Genomic DNA, 17,517 nt, shown 5'->3' with positions numbered 1-17,517 from the left:
ATTAAGGTTGGTGGAGAAGGAACCAGAGGAGGTGCTCCAGATGCCAGAGCAGAGACTGCCCCGCAACACACATGAAAGACCACAGTGGAACAAACATTCACACTGCAGCCTGTGCAGCCTACACAGGTGAGTGTCCTCAATGAAGCCACAGCCCAGGGAGAGCAGCCCACACAGCAGCAGGCTCCTGGGAGGACCCACAGTGCTTGGGAGAACCACATCCCTACAGCAATCTCTTCCTAAAGGACTGTACCCTACACAGACCTATGTTCTCAAAAGATTGAACCCTGTGGATAGCATACAGAAAGAGGAGAATGAGAGAGCAGCAGAGAAGAGCCCTTTCAGGCTTATCACAACTCAGATTCCTATGGAGAGTCCACACTTTTCTGCCAGTCTGATTTTAAAAAGCTTTAACACTGGTAGCTCTACTATTCCACCATTTTTGCAAATGTCTGTTTCTCCTTAAAGAATGATAGGAAGACTGAACATATCACACAGATTTTTGTTTAAAGATTAATAGATTTTAAAATAACTGCCTAAGGAAAAGGCTTCGCCAAGAATATATCAGAGAAATGAAACAAATAAGATTAGAGTATTACATAATGTACTTTGTAAGTATATTACCAGAATACATTCAGGTCAGGAAGGTGCAAGCTAGCCTCAGCCTGCACTTTTAAGAACCAGCTAAATTATAACTTGACTTGGTCATTTCTCTTCCAAGGTTCCCAGAAAATCTCTAAAACCTGAATACAGTCAACATAGCATACTATACTGTCTATAAAGTAAGTTTACAGATGTTTGGGTACCCTCAGTTATTAGATCATTGAGAGGAAACTCCAACTCCTAACTTATGGTTAGCAGTACTAGAAATCCTGCCACATGATAAATGATAGCATGACATTATACAGGAAACGCTTCTCGGTGCATTTGCATCTGCACTTCCAGAGTACAAAGCTAATTAAAACAGCAATCACAACAAGTGGATCTAGTAAGACACTAATCCACTAAGCTGAAAGACAAATGGACAGAGGAGAAGAAACTGTTGGAAACAGAACACCAGAAACACACTTACCTAAATTTAAGAAATCTGAGCTGGAAGAAGGTGGAAGTGAACTTTGTGTGGAAGGAACTGTATTAGCTGTAGATGTCGAGGTTGGATTAAGGAAGTCCCCAAAGAGGTCTGGACCAGACAGGGCTTGATTCTCTGAACCTGATGACATTGTGAATGGGTCAAATGGATCGGCTGAAAAAGAAGCAGAAAAAAAAATTACAAACTGTAGAATAAATGAAGTTGAAGAAGTCTTGCTCCTCTGAGGGCACACACAAGCAGCAAAATTCATGCTAGTAACTGCAGCAGTCTTGGTGGCAAAGAATAACCACTTACTCCTTCCTCTAGACAAATGAACTTTCACATGGTACAAAAGGAATCTCAGCCGTGCATAACATGAACAGCTATGTATTCTAACAAAAGCAGCAAGACTTTCTAACAAGCAGCATACAATTCAACAACATTGTTAATTTCATCCATTTCAGACCCATCTTCAGTGCTCATCTGACACACTAAAGAATAATATTTGTTAAATACTCTGTAACACCAAATTTGCAACAGATTTAAAAAAAAAATGGACTATTATACTATTAAAAAGAATATGAAGTAAAACATTCATACTACCATTCAGACTTGAAGGCATTGGCGATTCTAGGGCAGAAAGCACTTCAACTCAAGAATGAAAGCCAACAGAAGTAAGACTTCAGCAGGTCTCTAGTGATCCCAGTGAAGAAAAAACTAACTGGAAGAGTATTTATAGTCAGCATGGAGTAACATGTGACAGTCAGCTGGAATCACAGCTTTAGATCTTCCTGTTTCTGCTGCCCTCTAGGGTCAAAACCCCTCAAGAGCCCAGGGAGTCCTGCCAGATTCACTCAGAAGCTGAAGAGAAGGAATAATCCTCCTATAATACCCCAGCACATCCTCAGGTAATGACCACACCGTAAAGGACTCAACAACACTTCAAGCAAATTTACTATAGCATCACACATAAACAAATCACAAGCATAAGTTTGTTGTGCAATCCAAAATACAACAGTGCCTAAATATTCTCACTTCCACAATTACCTCTCTTAATAAATTCAATGAAATACACTGAATGAGAATGACTACAAGAATGAGATAAACACACGACTACTGCTCAGGTGTTTCATGCAACTGACATGGTTAAAGAAAGATAATGTAATAAAGGTCCCCTTTTGTAAAATTATATCTATTTTAAAATGGTAAATTAAAATTGTTCTTCCCTGACCACAGTAACAAAGGTCAATAGTGAATTGCCTCAAAATAAGAAAATATCTTAAATCATCTAAATGATCTGTGAAAATTATTCTATTTGTCTGTAGATGAAAGCTTTTATTACCTATGAATTATCTTTGTGCAAACAAAGAAAACCTTGTAATGGTTTCTCAGCTTATGCGACAAATATTCCTAGAAATCTTACCATTAACTTTAGCCAGAGAATCATTATTCCCGAAAAGTGACAAAGAGATGAGTAGCCACTGGTAAGAAGACAATCTCTGAACTAAAACACCCTGTTTAAATACCAAATAGATGTAGCATTCTCTTTAAGGATACTTACCTGCCAACATCATCAGTAAAACCAGAAAGAAAACATCTTTTAGCAGTATTATTAATCTACTGGTTTGAACAATAACCTACAGGATTTCCAGTTGCTCAGCAGCCTTATGTGATTAACACTTAAAAATCCCACACAGATATTTACCAAAGCAGCACAGCTCTGTACATCTACTGCCATCGCTTTACATATTCAAGCTACGACAATTCTATGCCTTAACAAGGAAAGGTATAGATTCATAAAAGCATACAGCATATAACATTCATATGGGAAAGATAAGAATTCTTTAAGATACCAAATAAGCTTTAAATTCAAAATCTGACACTCTTGTATTTACAAGAGTTTAAAGTTAGTAGGATCCTGGAAATGTAACAGAGTATGTGGATAACATATATGAATTTCTCTCCTTCATGCAGAAATAACACCTAATCTATTTATAGCCTTGTTGCAAACTGACATATCTTCACCATACTGTTGAAACACAGTACTCATTCTCTAAGCACAATTAAAGCAGCAGTTTTGCTCAGGTGACAGATAATGATATTAATCTCACATACCTGAAGACATGGCTGCTGCTGAAGATGAACCCTGAGTAGCAGCTGGACACTGACTGCTGAAAAAGAAATCTGTTCCTTGTCCAAGAAGATCTCCAGTGGGCTCATTTGAAACCTGTGACACACTACTCACAAAGAGATTGTTCAACAAGTCTGCATTACTCGATGAAGAGTTTATTTCTGAGATAGGTTGCTTCTGTTCTGCTGAAATATCAGAGTCTAGTCCCAGCAAGTCTACATTCTCTTCAGGGAGAGATTTTTGTAATGGTGCAGATGGAGCTTCAAAACTGGCATCAAAAAGCAACTCTCCTTCTGGAGTAGAGTCCTTTTCATCAACAATTACTGTATTTTCTTCATCTGGAAATGCTGGGAACTCCTCATCTGACGGATCACTCTCTTCCCTGTCATCAGACAGCTGAACACGATCATTTTTAGATGAACTGTCCTCTATTCCACTTTCTGGAGTTTTTCCATCTTGAACAGAAAGAAACCCCAAACAATAACATCTTTAAATAACCAGCATTATTCTTCTGACTAGGATAAGAGAAATCTTCCTAGTGATGGTGACATCATATGAAATTAATTCCTAACTAACCAAAACTCACATGAGAATTGATGAAAAAAACTTGTTGCCTAACACCTCTTTATACAGGGCAGAAAAAGCAGCATCTGACTACTGTATTTGTCACTACACAAAGGTAGGCATTACTAATTTTTTCAAAATGAGACTGACTTGGACATTCACTTCAAATCACTTAGAGCTTACAAGACTTCTCAGTAACTGTTACACTCAAGAAAAGCATAAGCAGCTGCTGACGTTTTTGCCAACAATGCAGCAGCCAGAAAAGGGAGTTAGAGGTGTGCTATAAAATTGTTTTCTTAGTCCTGCTTACTGATCAGGACCCCACTGGCTAGTCTACTTTGTTTCCTCTGTTCCTCAGCCAAAGTGGGCCTGTGGGAGTGAAAAGCTTCCTTGCAGTTCTTTAAGGATTAGATTTTTACAGAAAGAGAAACATTTAGTTCAGCATTTAAGTTACACTCAACACAAACCCCCTTTCCAAAGGAAGCAGTATAACTCCTTCTTATTCTGCAGAGCTCACTCTTTAAATAGCTTTTTCTCATGGTTAGTGAATTAGAGCCTTCTGCTGCCTAAGAAGGCTTAAGCATTCACTGGAAGGCATAAAAGACAAACATAAATCACATAGTGACTTCAGAGAAAACCTGTACCTTTCCAATCCAGAGTGTGAAAGAAGTTGTTTGCATCAGTACTACTGCTGTGTGGGGATTCTGTATCAGTAGGTGCACTTTCTGAAGACTGCTCCAGCTGGGATGCCTCTGCTTCATATTGTGCAGTTGAACCGGGCTGCCGAGGCAACTCTGGTTTCCCTATAAAACAGAATTTAAGCCAGAGCCCTTAGAGAGAAACTTCTCAATCTTCCACATGGCAGCTGCACTTGTCTTTCAGGCTGACTGCCGTAGAAAGACAATTATCTCCAATGTATTGCTCTGCAAATGCAAATTCCTGCCCCCACCATCTTTGAAATTAGCATTTACTTCAACTGCAAAAACTGGTAAAAACCCTTTTGAACCACAAGGTTAATTCAGAATTATAGAGCAACACCCAAGCATTCTATTTACATTAATAGAAAAATGTAATTAACACCTCACTGGTACAATCATCCCCTAAAACATGCAACAGCCATGAACAGTATCTGCAATAAGAGACAGACAACCAGGAAAAAAGCAAATGCAGCTGTAGAAAAACCCATATTATGCAAAGCCAGTGAAAGACATGAAGTGGTTAAACACCACAAAGGGATTAATACACTGTATTAATCTATTAACTGCTAATTAATGCTATTAACTGCTTCTTATATTTCTTATTTTATTGAAACTGGGTATTAAGTGCTTCTTGTGTAAGAGTCAGTTGCACAGCTACCTACTGCGTTATCACCTCTCAGAACCAAAGTTTCCTCAAGGCAAAGAGAGAAGACATCCTAAATTAGTCAATATCCATATTTGAAAAAAAAAAAAAAAAAAAAAAAAAAAAAAGGATGGATGGCTTGGAGAAACCTATTTGTCTAAATTTAAATATACAACTGGTAGAGCACTTTTGCACACTCCTTTCACATTCTCAGCTGTAGCTTAAAGATGCTGAAAAAATAGTCCATCTCAGAAAACATACATGAAAGATCATGACTAATGAAAAAGCAAATTAAATTTTAATGGCAAATTTTTTTAAAAAAATTCACAGCACTTATTTTTGTCCTATTCCCTACCTACAAATCTAAAGAAATACTTCCAGTATAATTTCAAATCCTTACTTTTCATGTCTCAATCAGAAAATGAAAGTGACTTCAGAAAATAAGAGTAATTGCAGAGCCTCATCAATGGTGATGTAAAGCTAAACACCTTAGCTTTAGAGAGCTGACAGTTGTGCTCACAGTAGGATTAAGCTAAGTTAAATAGAAAATGGCCTAAATCATAATACAAACAACACATATCCTGCTTAAAATAAAGGCCAGCAGCAATCATCTTGTATGAAAAGAAATGTACTTGAGATGTACCCTATTAACAGCATAGGGTGAGATGGCATGCATCACTAAAATCACCATAGTAATCTTCGTCATGCTTCTTTATCCTCGAAGCACAGAGAAGGCTTAAGAGCCTGAATGAAAATGTCAAAGCTAATCACTGATACCAGGAGAAGAAGAAAGCTACTGAACAGCATTAATTGAAACTAATGCTGGCATCTACTGATGAAGCACTGAATATATAGAATTAATAAAATAAAGTCTGCTGGAACATATTAGGAAAAAAATCAGGAAATTAATTACAACACTAGATGGTCATGCACAAGAATGTTGATAAAAACATTCTTACAGAAAACCATTTGTGAGGAATGCTCATATAATTTTAAATGAAATAATATTACTGGTGCCAGTTTAGCCAAATAAATCCCTTTCAAGACATTGTGCCTACAAATACTGACTGTTACAATTCTGCTAGGAGTCACTCCCTGAAAATGGCCTATTCATAGCTTTAAAGCAAGCACATGTAAGTACAGTGAAAGTAAGACAGGTATAATTACAACCCATTACTGGAGGATAACTTAAGCTCCTCCATACAATGCATATTTTTAACTGATATTTACAAAAAAAAAAACTCTTTTAGATTTCTTTTAATTAATGGAACATCAAAAACTAAACAAAAGCCTCAAAGAGTAAGTACACTGAAAACTCTTTCATATTCTCTAGTTTCCCAGGAGATTCATTACCAAATTTTGATAAAATCTCTTGTTGTTCCTCTCGAGTAGAGAAGAGGATCTTGGGATTCAGTCCCTTTATATTCATATTATCCCAAGGTGGCTGTTCACAGCTGGGTCTATCTCTGGGCTCCACCTCTACTTCCAGATTGACTTGAAATAAATCAGGGTATTTCTCTTGTATGTCACAGGCATCCAGATCATACCTGTAAAGACACAGACAAGAAGTTTCTTGATACTGATGGCTTAATTGGATTAGATCTACTGCAGTCCAAAACAAAACTCCAAAGAAACTACTATAAAATGCTAAAAATAATGCATTTGTTTACTTTTCCCATTTTAAATTGGCAGTATTTTTGTACATAGATTTTTTTTCGGTACCATGAACAAAACCTTAAGGTGAGTAAACAAAAGACTCTTATTACAATCAAGGTCATCTACTTCCTGCACTGACTGTATTTCCTCTCTCTGCTATATGTTGACATTTGGCAGGTTAAGCAGTTTCAAAGAAAACCTCTCCCAGTCTCCTCCAAAATGGTGTCAACATACTTGGCAAACTTCACTGTAGTGGCATTTCGGGGCACAAAGCCTGTATGGAACTGAATCTGAAACATCTTCATTGAAGCCATCTGTTGAAAACAAGAAATAGGAAACTACATAAAACATGTACAGTGTTCTGCCTTTAACATAATGCAAAGTACTATCAGTATTAAAATATTTTAAAGTATTTGTTACAAAATATTCCATTTAATTACAAGTATACTTTATCTTGTAAGAGTTAAATGCAGTTGAAACAGAATACAAATAGATCTATTACTAGCACTAACAAACCAAAAGATCTTCAGTCAGATGTCTCATCACTAACCTCAAAACAGACTATCAAAGTCTAAAGTATTTCCAGATCCTGTTCTGAATAAAATTGTATTACCCTTGTTCCTTTTCTGAACACCATATGCTCATAAAAATCCATTGTGCAACATGGTAATCAAGCAATATATGTGATTCACACATAAAGGACTAGATTAAAAACAGTTTTCAATGAAGCACATTTAAAAGGACACTCCAGAAGGCATGCAAAGAGTTTTTTTCCTGTGCAACTTCAAGTCAGCCATTAATTCCAGACAGAATTGTACGGTTTGTCTGAACTGACTCATTTTAATCACTCTCATTTTAATCACTCAACTGTTCACAGAAAAACTACTCTCCCATGACTGGCGGGAATACGAGTGTCCAGAAAATGCTACTACAGAATATTCAGGTAGCTCCTGATCTTGCACAATCCAAATTACAGCTCACTGATCAATGTAGCCAGTATTTGTTTCCTAGCATTAGTCACAACGCCTGTGAATTAGTCTTGCCAGTCCTTACAAAGAAGTAATGCAATATTAGTCCAGAAAATATGATATAATAAAATGGAATTATGAAAACTTTCCTTGTAAATGAGAATTTGCTGAACATCACAGACAGAAATCAAATAAAACACAAAGCATTGCCACAGATCAAGGGGAGGTTGATCCTTCCCTTTTATTCAGCACCAGTGAAGCCTCATCTGTAATTGTGATGGCCAGCACTGGGCTCCTCAGTAGAAGAGAGGCAGAAACATACTGAAGAGAGCTTCTCTGATTCTTCCATCCCTACCATCACTTTTCTAGAAGATAAACAACACTCTCTGTCAAATTAGCTGGGAGAAAGTCAAAGACATTCACAAAGCCTAGCCCTAAACCCAGAAAAATCCTGAAATGTGGTGGTTAATCTCTGTAAGAGATCTGCAGAGAATTTCAGGGGGCAATTTACAGCACATAAAACTAAGGACACTGAAAATTGTTCCATAAAACTTCCAAACCCAGATCATCACACACCACTGTAGACATACCATGAGTTAGAGCCAACAGTTGAGAAAATTCCAGTCTTTTCTATCAGTGAATAAATGCCAGAGAAACCACATCAAAGAATCTCATATCATGAAAGATGGTATAAGGAGTATAACCTAACCTTGGTGAAATTTCACCAGTTTCATGCCTTTTTCTAGATAACCTTAAACCACACAGTAGTTATTTTTGTGCATTAAGAAATCATTTCATTGGGTTTTTAGTTTTAAGGTGTTCTGGAAGGTTTTGTTGAATCTCTACAACACGACAAGATTTCATACCTTTCTACGCAGAATGCAGAAAAAAAAAAAAAAAACAGAGGGAAAACAATTTCAGTAACACTATGCATGAATACATACATACACACGTATGTCCCACATGTACCAAAACTGTCTGAAAAACTGTCTGATCAATTTCCACAAAGCTCCAAGCTTTAAACTTTCCACTACCCCTCCTTTTCTTTTACATGGATTTCCAAGTTTAATTTGGGTTACTGATCTTTAGAAAAAAGAACACGCCTCTCTTCTTGCAATACATTTGCATTCACAGTTAAATTAAAAGAGGAAATATGCGTTCTCCCTAGTAGAACAAAGACAAGTAAGAAATTTAGCAACAAAAACCAAACCTGTTTAGAAATAGACTATAAAGTCACATGGATTTTTCCAGTCTGTTTTGTACCGGCAGTCTCTGGAATCCAATTTTTCTGCTGAGTGGTATTTTTCCTTTGTTTGCAGTTTGTGTGCACAGAATTAAAAAGCTCTGGCTTGTGCAACTTAACAGATGATAATTGCTGCCTCAAAAAAACTGGCTAAGGGCTTTTCTTACAAATATAAAAATTATCAGTAGTGAAGTACTTTCCAGAAAACATCTACATGTATAGCATTAGTAGGAGTGGACATACTCAGAAGACTTGAAAAGGTTGAATTCATAACTGAATGAAAACTTCAAACACTTATCTGAATAAAGAAGAGTAAATAAAGCAGAGTACTCAGTAGATAACTAGTAGGATACAAAATTGCAACCACAAAAGAGCAAGTCTCCCATTCAGGCTCTTAAATTTACCATTACCTTGGCTTGCAGTCGTCCTCCTAGAGTTGACCTGGCATGATAGATCACAATGAGAACATCTCCTTGGACTGTTATGCCTAGTGGGATTACTGCTTTCCCATCTTCAATTTTGAACTCCCTAAAGAAAAAAAAAAAAAGCAAAACCACAATTAATTTAGTTTAAAAGGTGATTAAATAGTGCATTACTTCAGATTTAGCATGCTTTCTCCAAGGCCTTCAGTAGCTGGAAAGCTAGAAGGACTTCAGCATTCTCTCATTTTTCCTGTCTATGACTACCCACACCTAGCAGTGTTAGTACCATGTGCAATTGTTCAGACACTGGAGCCATACAGGGGCTAATAAGCAGTCACCTTGCAGCTGCCATGCCTGGGGGATCTTTACAGTTTTCACAACTGAGACACGATGGTATGCTAAGCACAAGTACATGGAGGATCAATGTCCCAGTCTTACATCACATGGAGTGAGAAAAGGGTCTTGCTCACTGCCTCAGTGTCCAGTGTGACAACCCACCACCACCCCCACTGCTATGGAAGACCAGATCCAAGCTGCTGTAACAACCACATTCATGATTTACCTTTTGAGATCAGCTAAAAGGGGACAGAAGAATCTAGAAACATGTAAATGCTAGAATCTAGAAAAACATAACTTGCTATTTCAGAGCAAGTCATAATCTGTACTTACTTCATTTTGTCATATTCCTGGGAGGTAGTGGCTACTCTCTCATCTCCCACATAAACCTCACAAAAAGGCCTGCAGCCATTACGCTGCTTACTGAAGAGTGGAACGGGAGTCATGACAATTGATCTGATCAGGATGGGCTTGCTGTGAGGAATAATAGGCTCTTCAGCCATCATGTCACACATATACTCAATGTATCTGCCAAAACAAGAAGGTACTCATTTAGTCAGAGCACAACATTTCTCAGAAACACATAAGCAAGTTACTTCAGCTCTTATCCAGTCACTAAGCATTGGTAAGTGCTAACAGTGAAACAGTGAATATTTGTCACCGCCTCCACCAAACAGATTTTCAGTCTTACAGAATGACACAAAGGGGTCTGTAGCTTTACATATAATGACTTGTAAAATAAACTAGTCACAATTTCAAAGCCTTAAAACACTGAACTAGGAGAACTATTCATTTTGTATCTTCTACATAAAGGATTACCGAAATCCTCCTAAAGGCTTTAAATTTGTCCTGATTAGCATATATTATTTTGTGGAGAACCCCTTAAGTATACATGAACTGTACTGTTTTTGTGTACAAAAACATAATCTGTCATTTATACTGAACTAATATTTATTTCCCACCCTTCAAAATGGAATCCTTTTTGTAGGAAACACCCTTGCTACCAGTGTCACTTGTTATTCATACTTCATGGTTATAAGATCTATCAAATTAAATCAAATAAACAGTTTAAAATATTTGTCAAAGTATATGCAAGTCACCTCTGCATGCACTCAAAAAACCCAAAAAAACCAAAATGCTCTGGGTATTTTTTATCCAAGTGACAGAAATAATTTTTGGAATTTCCTCAGAGCTTGCAGTGTTCTGACATAATAAAACCTACTATAATAAACTAGGAAACATGAAATAAGTCTTACACATGTAGAAGAGGATTTTATCATTAAGAAAGCATTCAAAAGTTCTGTATACCCTTGTCTTCATTCCTAACACTTCTTTACCGTAGGGCACACTTGACCCACTTCTGATGAGTTTTCTGACGCAGAAAATTCAGAATTACCTTCTATTCAAAATGCAGCAAAATACTTGGAAAAACAAATGTCTGAACACAGGTATTATCGAAATAATTTATCTTTCCAAAGACATCCAGTAACATACCCAGAATTGAATAACTACTTGCTTTAACAGTACCTTACAGTACCTTTTATGAGAAGGCCAAATGCCAGGTGGACAGCGTTTCATACTGAACATATAAACAGCAGCTTCAGCAGTAGTGAAGAGACGACAAAAACACAGAAAGGAACAAACTACAACAGCAGATGCTGCTCTTCCATCCTAGTAAAAAAAAAAAAAAAAAAAAAAAAAAGGTAGCTTTGTTACTAAATCTAGTCGAAAAGGATTATCCAAGTTACTGAAGAATATCCCATTAGGTATTCTACATACTACAATTATTTAATGTCATGATGTCCAAGGTCTAGTGCCATTATTTGACTTGAAGTTAGTATCTGAGTATGAAAGGTTTTCATTTAACTTCCACACCATACAAAAGATACTACATATTACTTTCTTGTTCAAATGTAAATAACTACTTTAGCTTAACAGTATTTGAAATTTTCAATTTATGTTCTTTACCTTACTGTCACTAATACCCATTTTTTAGGTTTGTTTCCTGGCTGCTATCTGAAATCCCAGAACACTGCTATTTTTGACTGACAGCCATGGACTTCAGCTGCAAGAGAAGTACAAAGATTCAGAAGAACTAAACCACACTAAACTCTTTAGAATTCTGTCAAAGACTGTTAATAGCTTGCCAAGAAATCAAGAGAAAGAGATTAAAACACTGAGCTTCTTTCTGTAGGAATCCCACCTACACACATATCCCAGGTACAGTACATCCCTGTATTATAAAAGGCAGAAGACTTGAAAGAGATAATGGCTGGCAGAACAGGACTTCTCCAGGTTTGTTTGCCTGCAACATGGAACAGAATTTTTATCATGCATTTCTTAAAGTTCTGGAGTACACTTTTTACACCACATCTGGCACAAAGCCATGCATATACAAAAGTTTCCCCCACATGTGAGGAAAAGAAATGAGTTTGATACCTTGAACAAAATACTTTGAGGGAAAGATGCTACAAAAACTGGTGCTAATTCATCATATCTGCTTTTTACCTACTTGACCAGCAATCAAGTGACACTGAGGTACTAGAAGTATAGTATTAATACAGAATTAGATGCCTAACCTCACAGCAGCACTGAAAATTATGCTGGCTTTCAAGAGCTGATGTGATTTTACTTGCAAAACACCACCTAACACTCAAATGTGGTTTGTCAGATTAACAAATCCTGGTTTTGACTTTGATAGTGATATTCCCTATGGCTGTACCATATCACCAGACAGGTTTTGAATGCTTTCCAGCAGCACTGGAAGCATTGTCATATAGTTATGTTTTGCTTTTTACTCTCAGGCAAAATCAGAATGTCAAAATTTCACATGCAATTCTCTTGAACAAATGTAAGAGTGACATAATTTCCAAATTCTGAGCAAAGTATCCTTTAAATTCATTCCTTCCCCCACCATGTTTGACATGAGATGGCTCTATAGGCAGTTTTATTGCTTCTTTTGGTTATATCAAAGTTAGTAATACTTTGGAGAATAGTGAAATCTACAGAGCAATCTGCTACCAGCAAAACCAAGTAGACCAGAAGTCTTACAGTCAGTTTCTGAAACTTTGTAGCTACAGATTATATTCTAAATGGACAGCAATGGGATACACAGTGTACACCCATCTATCATACAGAAAACAAAACTGGAGCAAATACTGAAAGAAAAGAGCAGATTATCTTTCTTCCAAAGGCTTCTTTGTCTTAATACTGCCTGTATACTGCCTGCTACTCTAAATGCAAGTAAGCAAGGGCTACATTATCCTATCAGTTTCCTTTCCCTAAGGAGAAAATTGATGCAAATAACTTCCCTACAAACACAGGAAAGAATTGACCCCAGGGCTTCCAGTAAAGAAAGCCAGTAACAGTCATAAACTTAACGGATGCTAGCACCCTTATTTACAATTTAAGCTCTACTGAACAAAGTACTTCAGACTCAAACCAATTTCTTACAAGGCAATGCACAATGCAAACATTTTTCTGGTCTTGTTTCAGCCACAAATGCATGTTCTTGCATATGCTATAGAGATTCTGAAGATTTGGTGCTCGCCTTGCTGGCCAGCCACATTCAGAAACCTGCAATGAGAGAGACAAGAGACAGTACACGTGAGAAACAGAATTATATTGTCACACATACACAACTTTGGTTATGCAAATGCCTACAAAGCAATTTTACACTTTATTGCCACCTTCATGTAGAAATTATCAAGTTACTCAAGAAAAGTAGTGTTACATAGTGTAAACACCACTTTTTAGGATGAACTGCAATAAAAACCTTCAGCTCTGACAACAAATCTGCTTCATAAGAAGTACATAAGAACTCAGATTACTATCTGAAATACTCCTAGAGCAAGGAGTAAAATAAAACAGCTTTCAACTTAATTTGTGCACATCTACTTAAGAAAAAAAAACCAACAAAAAACAAACAAAAAGAACCAACCCAAAAAATCCCAACAACAGAAAGATTAGGCTTCTTTTAATATTTATCCTTTGTTCAAAGAGCATGGTTCAGTAATAGTCCATTTACAATTACTCCTTCAAAACACTAACAAAAAATCAGCTTCACTGCTAAAAATGTATATCCCTAAAGTCAACTGTCCAGTAAGGATATAGTATACAAAACTTGATTCTTGGGGCACTTGAAAAACCTAAAGAGTAGATATATTCAGGATCAAAGAAGCAAGTTACAAAGGAAGCTTTTTCTCTTTGTTTCCAGTCTCAATTACAATTGTCAGATATTGAAGACCAAGTTTTCCTACCACCAACATGTCTTCCTATCCTTCTGAACTTCCTAGATAGAGCTCAAAGGTTACTCTGAGATTAACTACCTGAATGGAATATCACAAAAAAATGTGTTTGTGCCAAATACAGAAAAAAGGATGGAATAAACAGTCTAAGTCTCCTACAACTTTTCATTGTACTCTAGTATTTTAATTTAGGAAAAAAAAGGCCATTTCAGAAAGCATCACTTTACAAGAGATTTAAATTGCAAATTCCTTTGTTAGTGCAAGTTTATGTAAAGTCACCAGTAAACAAAGAAAAGCTAAGACAAAAAGTCCTTTATATCCCTGTTCACCACAGGATTCCACGTGGGCTTCAGTACATCTCTAATATTACAACAGTAGTGTGGGCTGGTTTCAGCTGTAGTACTTTTCCACACAGTAACTAAATGAGGCTGTGTTTGGTATTTGTGAGGGAAACAGTGTTGATAACATAGGGATAGGTTTTCTATTGGTAAGCAGGCTTAGAGTTAAAGTCTTTTCTGCCTCTCACATCACCTCATCAGTGAGCAGGCTTGGGGAGGACAAGAAGTTGGGAGGGGACACAGGTAAGACAGGTGATTCCAGCTAACCAAAGGAATATTCCATACCACAGGACATCATGCTAAACCCATAAAGGTGGGGGGAAAAGAATGGAAGGGGAAACATTTGGAGTGATGGTGTTGGTCTTCCGAAGTAATCATAATACATGATGGACCCTGCATTCCTGGAGATGGCTGTATACCTGTTTGTCCACAGGAAAAGGTGGATAAATTCCTCGCTTTGCTTTGCTTGCATTTGTGGTTTTTGCTTTACCTATCAAACTGCTTTTATTTCAACCCATGAGTTCTCACTTTTACCTTGTGATTCCCCTGCCCTGTTCTACCAGGGAGGAATAAGCAGCCAGCTGTGTGGGGTTTGTTTGATGACTGAACTTAAATCACATCACTGCAAAACAATTATATTGAAGCATTGCAGCTTCAGACCAGAAAACATGTTTCAATAAAGTGAAAGTACTGACTATTTCCTTTTAATTTACCATTTACTTTCTACTCAAATACTAGGTGTCCTAGAAGATGTAAAAAAAAAAAACAACATTGCTTTCTGTTCCTTTAGCTGTGTTTTCAACTCTAAGTGCACTGACAATTAGCAGTATGATGGATAGTGCAGAAACTCTCAGAACAACCAGGTCCAAGAAAGACTTAAAATTAGCAGAGAAGACTTCAAAACTACCATTAATTTTAATCAGTATTAAAGAAATCTGTAGAAGTTTCATACAGATAACAAACAGAAAGAAACTAATAATACGCAATTTCATAAATACCTTCTAAGCAAAGTATCAAAATTAAGATTTTTAGAAGCTGTTCCCCTCTGATAAGTTTAAAGGCTTGCTATAATCATCCTTTGCAGGCATTAAAGTAAAACCAAGCTTCTTTAGGTTCCTACATGGCTGCTCTCACCCAGCACTGAACAATGAAGTTAGTCAAAGCTGCTGAACATCTCAATTTCAAGAATAGGCAGGTAGGAGTTCCAAATACAATTACAGATTGTTTGCAATTAAAATAACTGCCTTCCTAACTAATACTTCTAGACACTTCCTTCCTAATACTTCTAGATACTTCCTTTCTAATACTCCTAGACAATAAAGTGGTCACGAACCTGTAAAGTCTCAACTAATTATGACCTAGTAAGACTTCCCAACAAAACCAAGATCATATTCCCATTCTCAGTATCCATATGTCAGAAATACCAGGTGTATAGACACCTCAGACTTGCATAACCAAAAAAAACCATCAGCAAACAAATTCCCAGTCACAGGGTGTGGAATAAATCAGTTCACTGCATCAGTCCCAGACTTCCCAGCAATCTAAGGCTAAAAAGAACTACACAGTTCTAAAAAGAACTGCTACACATAAGCATGCAGTAGATTTCCTGCATAATCAACCCTTTTTGTCTTCTGCCTTGAATAGCGTCTGTCTGAACCTCATATTGAGCCATATACAGATAAAGGAGTTGATTGCATTCATCCAAAGAGGCAGTAATGATTTCTTTCAGGTGTGACAATACTTTATCTTGTTTACAAGGAAACAAAAGAAAGTGATAGCACTAGAAAGAATACATTAATTATACCTCGCCCTGACATGTTAGGTCAACTCTGATAACTGATATAATGCTAAGGATGGCTCCCTAAAAGGCTTTATTATTCTGTAACAAACAATGGTTCTAGACTCTATTCTTGGCAAACAGTATTGTGTGGAAGCGGCACAATCCCTACAGATTAATATGCTGGACAACTCACAACACAGTAACAGTCCCAACTGTTGAGACTCTTACAGGATAGCTGAGGTTTACTTAGGAGCAGACACTGAAGTCTCCAGCATCTCAGCACCTAACAAGATGTCTTCAACACCCTGTTGCTGATTTAGGCAAATACCTTCATATTAGTATCAGAGAAATTGCCAGGAAGGAAAATGGAGGCTTAGCTAAGCTCCAACCCTACTGAAGATGGTAGGAAACACCAGTCAGCTATGGCTGAGTCATACGGGAGTCAAATAAAATGTAGTGAGACAAGGAGAAAACAGTGAACGGATTATGCCAATCACCATGTCCTTGACAAAGGAAAATGGTAGAATACAGGAGAGATTGACATTTTAGTAAGATTTCAATTACTTTAAGTATTCTCCACTTAAATTTGAAACACATAAGGTACATGGGCATGTTTTCAAAGATGCCACTATCCTAGAACAAACAGACTTTAGTCAGTTAGATTAAAGATTAGTCTACTACCAGTTAAGTTTGGATTTAAAGCAAAGACAAGGAGAACATAGGTTACCCTCTGAACTTCTGTTTATACTTATTCTTTTGTCATCTTTTTGATTAACCTGCTTTAATCTATTTTACAATAAAAAGCTGAAGGTCTAATGAAAACAATGTGTTCCAAGATCTTTTAGAGAAAGACACAAAAACTATACACACCCTGTTATGGAATCTTGAAGGCCTGTATGTTCTTGGAGAGAGATTGTACACAGCATAATGGCCAGGATGTTTAGAGTCCAGACACAACCGCACATCTTCTATGTTATTTTTGATGGCAGATTCTACACCTTCAGCTGGAAAGGACATCACTGAAGACAGAAAAAACAGCAACTGAGATTCTTCATGTATTAAGACCAATGAGAAATTAAGTTTCAGAAAGATATAGATATCATACCAGCAATTCTGGAAGTGATGTATGATATATCCAAGTCCCCTTTTGCATAACTGAAAGAGAACACAGTGGTGTTAATACTGGGAGATATAACCATTCAAGCCACAATTCTAAAAGCCAGACCTCTCATGTGGCACCCACCACAATGAATAACATTTCATTTTTTCCATCTGAGGCTTTTCACATTCACATTTCAAGAATTTCAGAACAGAGCTTTCAGAACAGATACTGTGTTTAAGCAGTTACTTATTTAAATCAGTGGCACCAAAACCATCTGTAGGATTTTATACAGATGCATTTAATACGTAACTCACTCCTCTAAC

General features: G+C 36.9%; 1 protein-coding gene across 1 annotated transcript in view; it reads right to left on the bottom strand.

The window, feature by feature from the left end:
• GAK (cyclin G associated kinase) overlaps positions 1 to 17,517 on the bottom strand; it is a 61,531-nt gene that overhangs the window by 14,820 nt on the left and 29,194 nt on the right. The window contains exons 12-22 of the mRNA XM_079330879.1: positions 17,198 to 17,247; positions 16,963 to 17,111; positions 13,181 to 13,303; positions 11,265 to 11,398; positions 10,061 to 10,255; positions 9,380 to 9,497; positions 6,993 to 7,072; positions 6,456 to 6,649; positions 4,406 to 4,564; positions 3,182 to 3,652; positions 1,070 to 1,240 (exon numbers count right to left, since the gene is read on the bottom strand). Of these exons, the coding sequence (XP_079187005.1) occupies positions 1,070 to 1,240; positions 3,182 to 3,652; positions 4,406 to 4,564; positions 6,456 to 6,649; positions 6,993 to 7,072; positions 9,380 to 9,497; positions 10,061 to 10,255; positions 11,265 to 11,398; positions 13,181 to 13,303; positions 16,963 to 17,111; positions 17,198 to 17,247 (1,844 nt within the window). The remainder of the gene's footprint in view (positions 1 to 1,069; positions 1,241 to 3,181; positions 3,653 to 4,405; positions 4,565 to 6,455; positions 6,650 to 6,992; positions 7,073 to 9,379; positions 9,498 to 10,060; positions 10,256 to 11,264; positions 11,399 to 13,180; positions 13,304 to 16,962; positions 17,112 to 17,197; positions 17,248 to 17,517) is intronic.

This window comes from Erithacus rubecula, assembly GCF_903797595.1.
Source record: "Erithacus rubecula genome assembly, contig: SUPER_Z_unloc_1, whole genome shotgun sequence".
NCBI lineage: Eukaryota > Metazoa > Chordata > Aves > Passeriformes > Muscicapidae > Erithacus > Erithacus rubecula.
The sequence above is the reverse complement of the archived record's forward strand: the minus strand, read 5'-3'. Positions and strand labels throughout refer to the sequence as shown.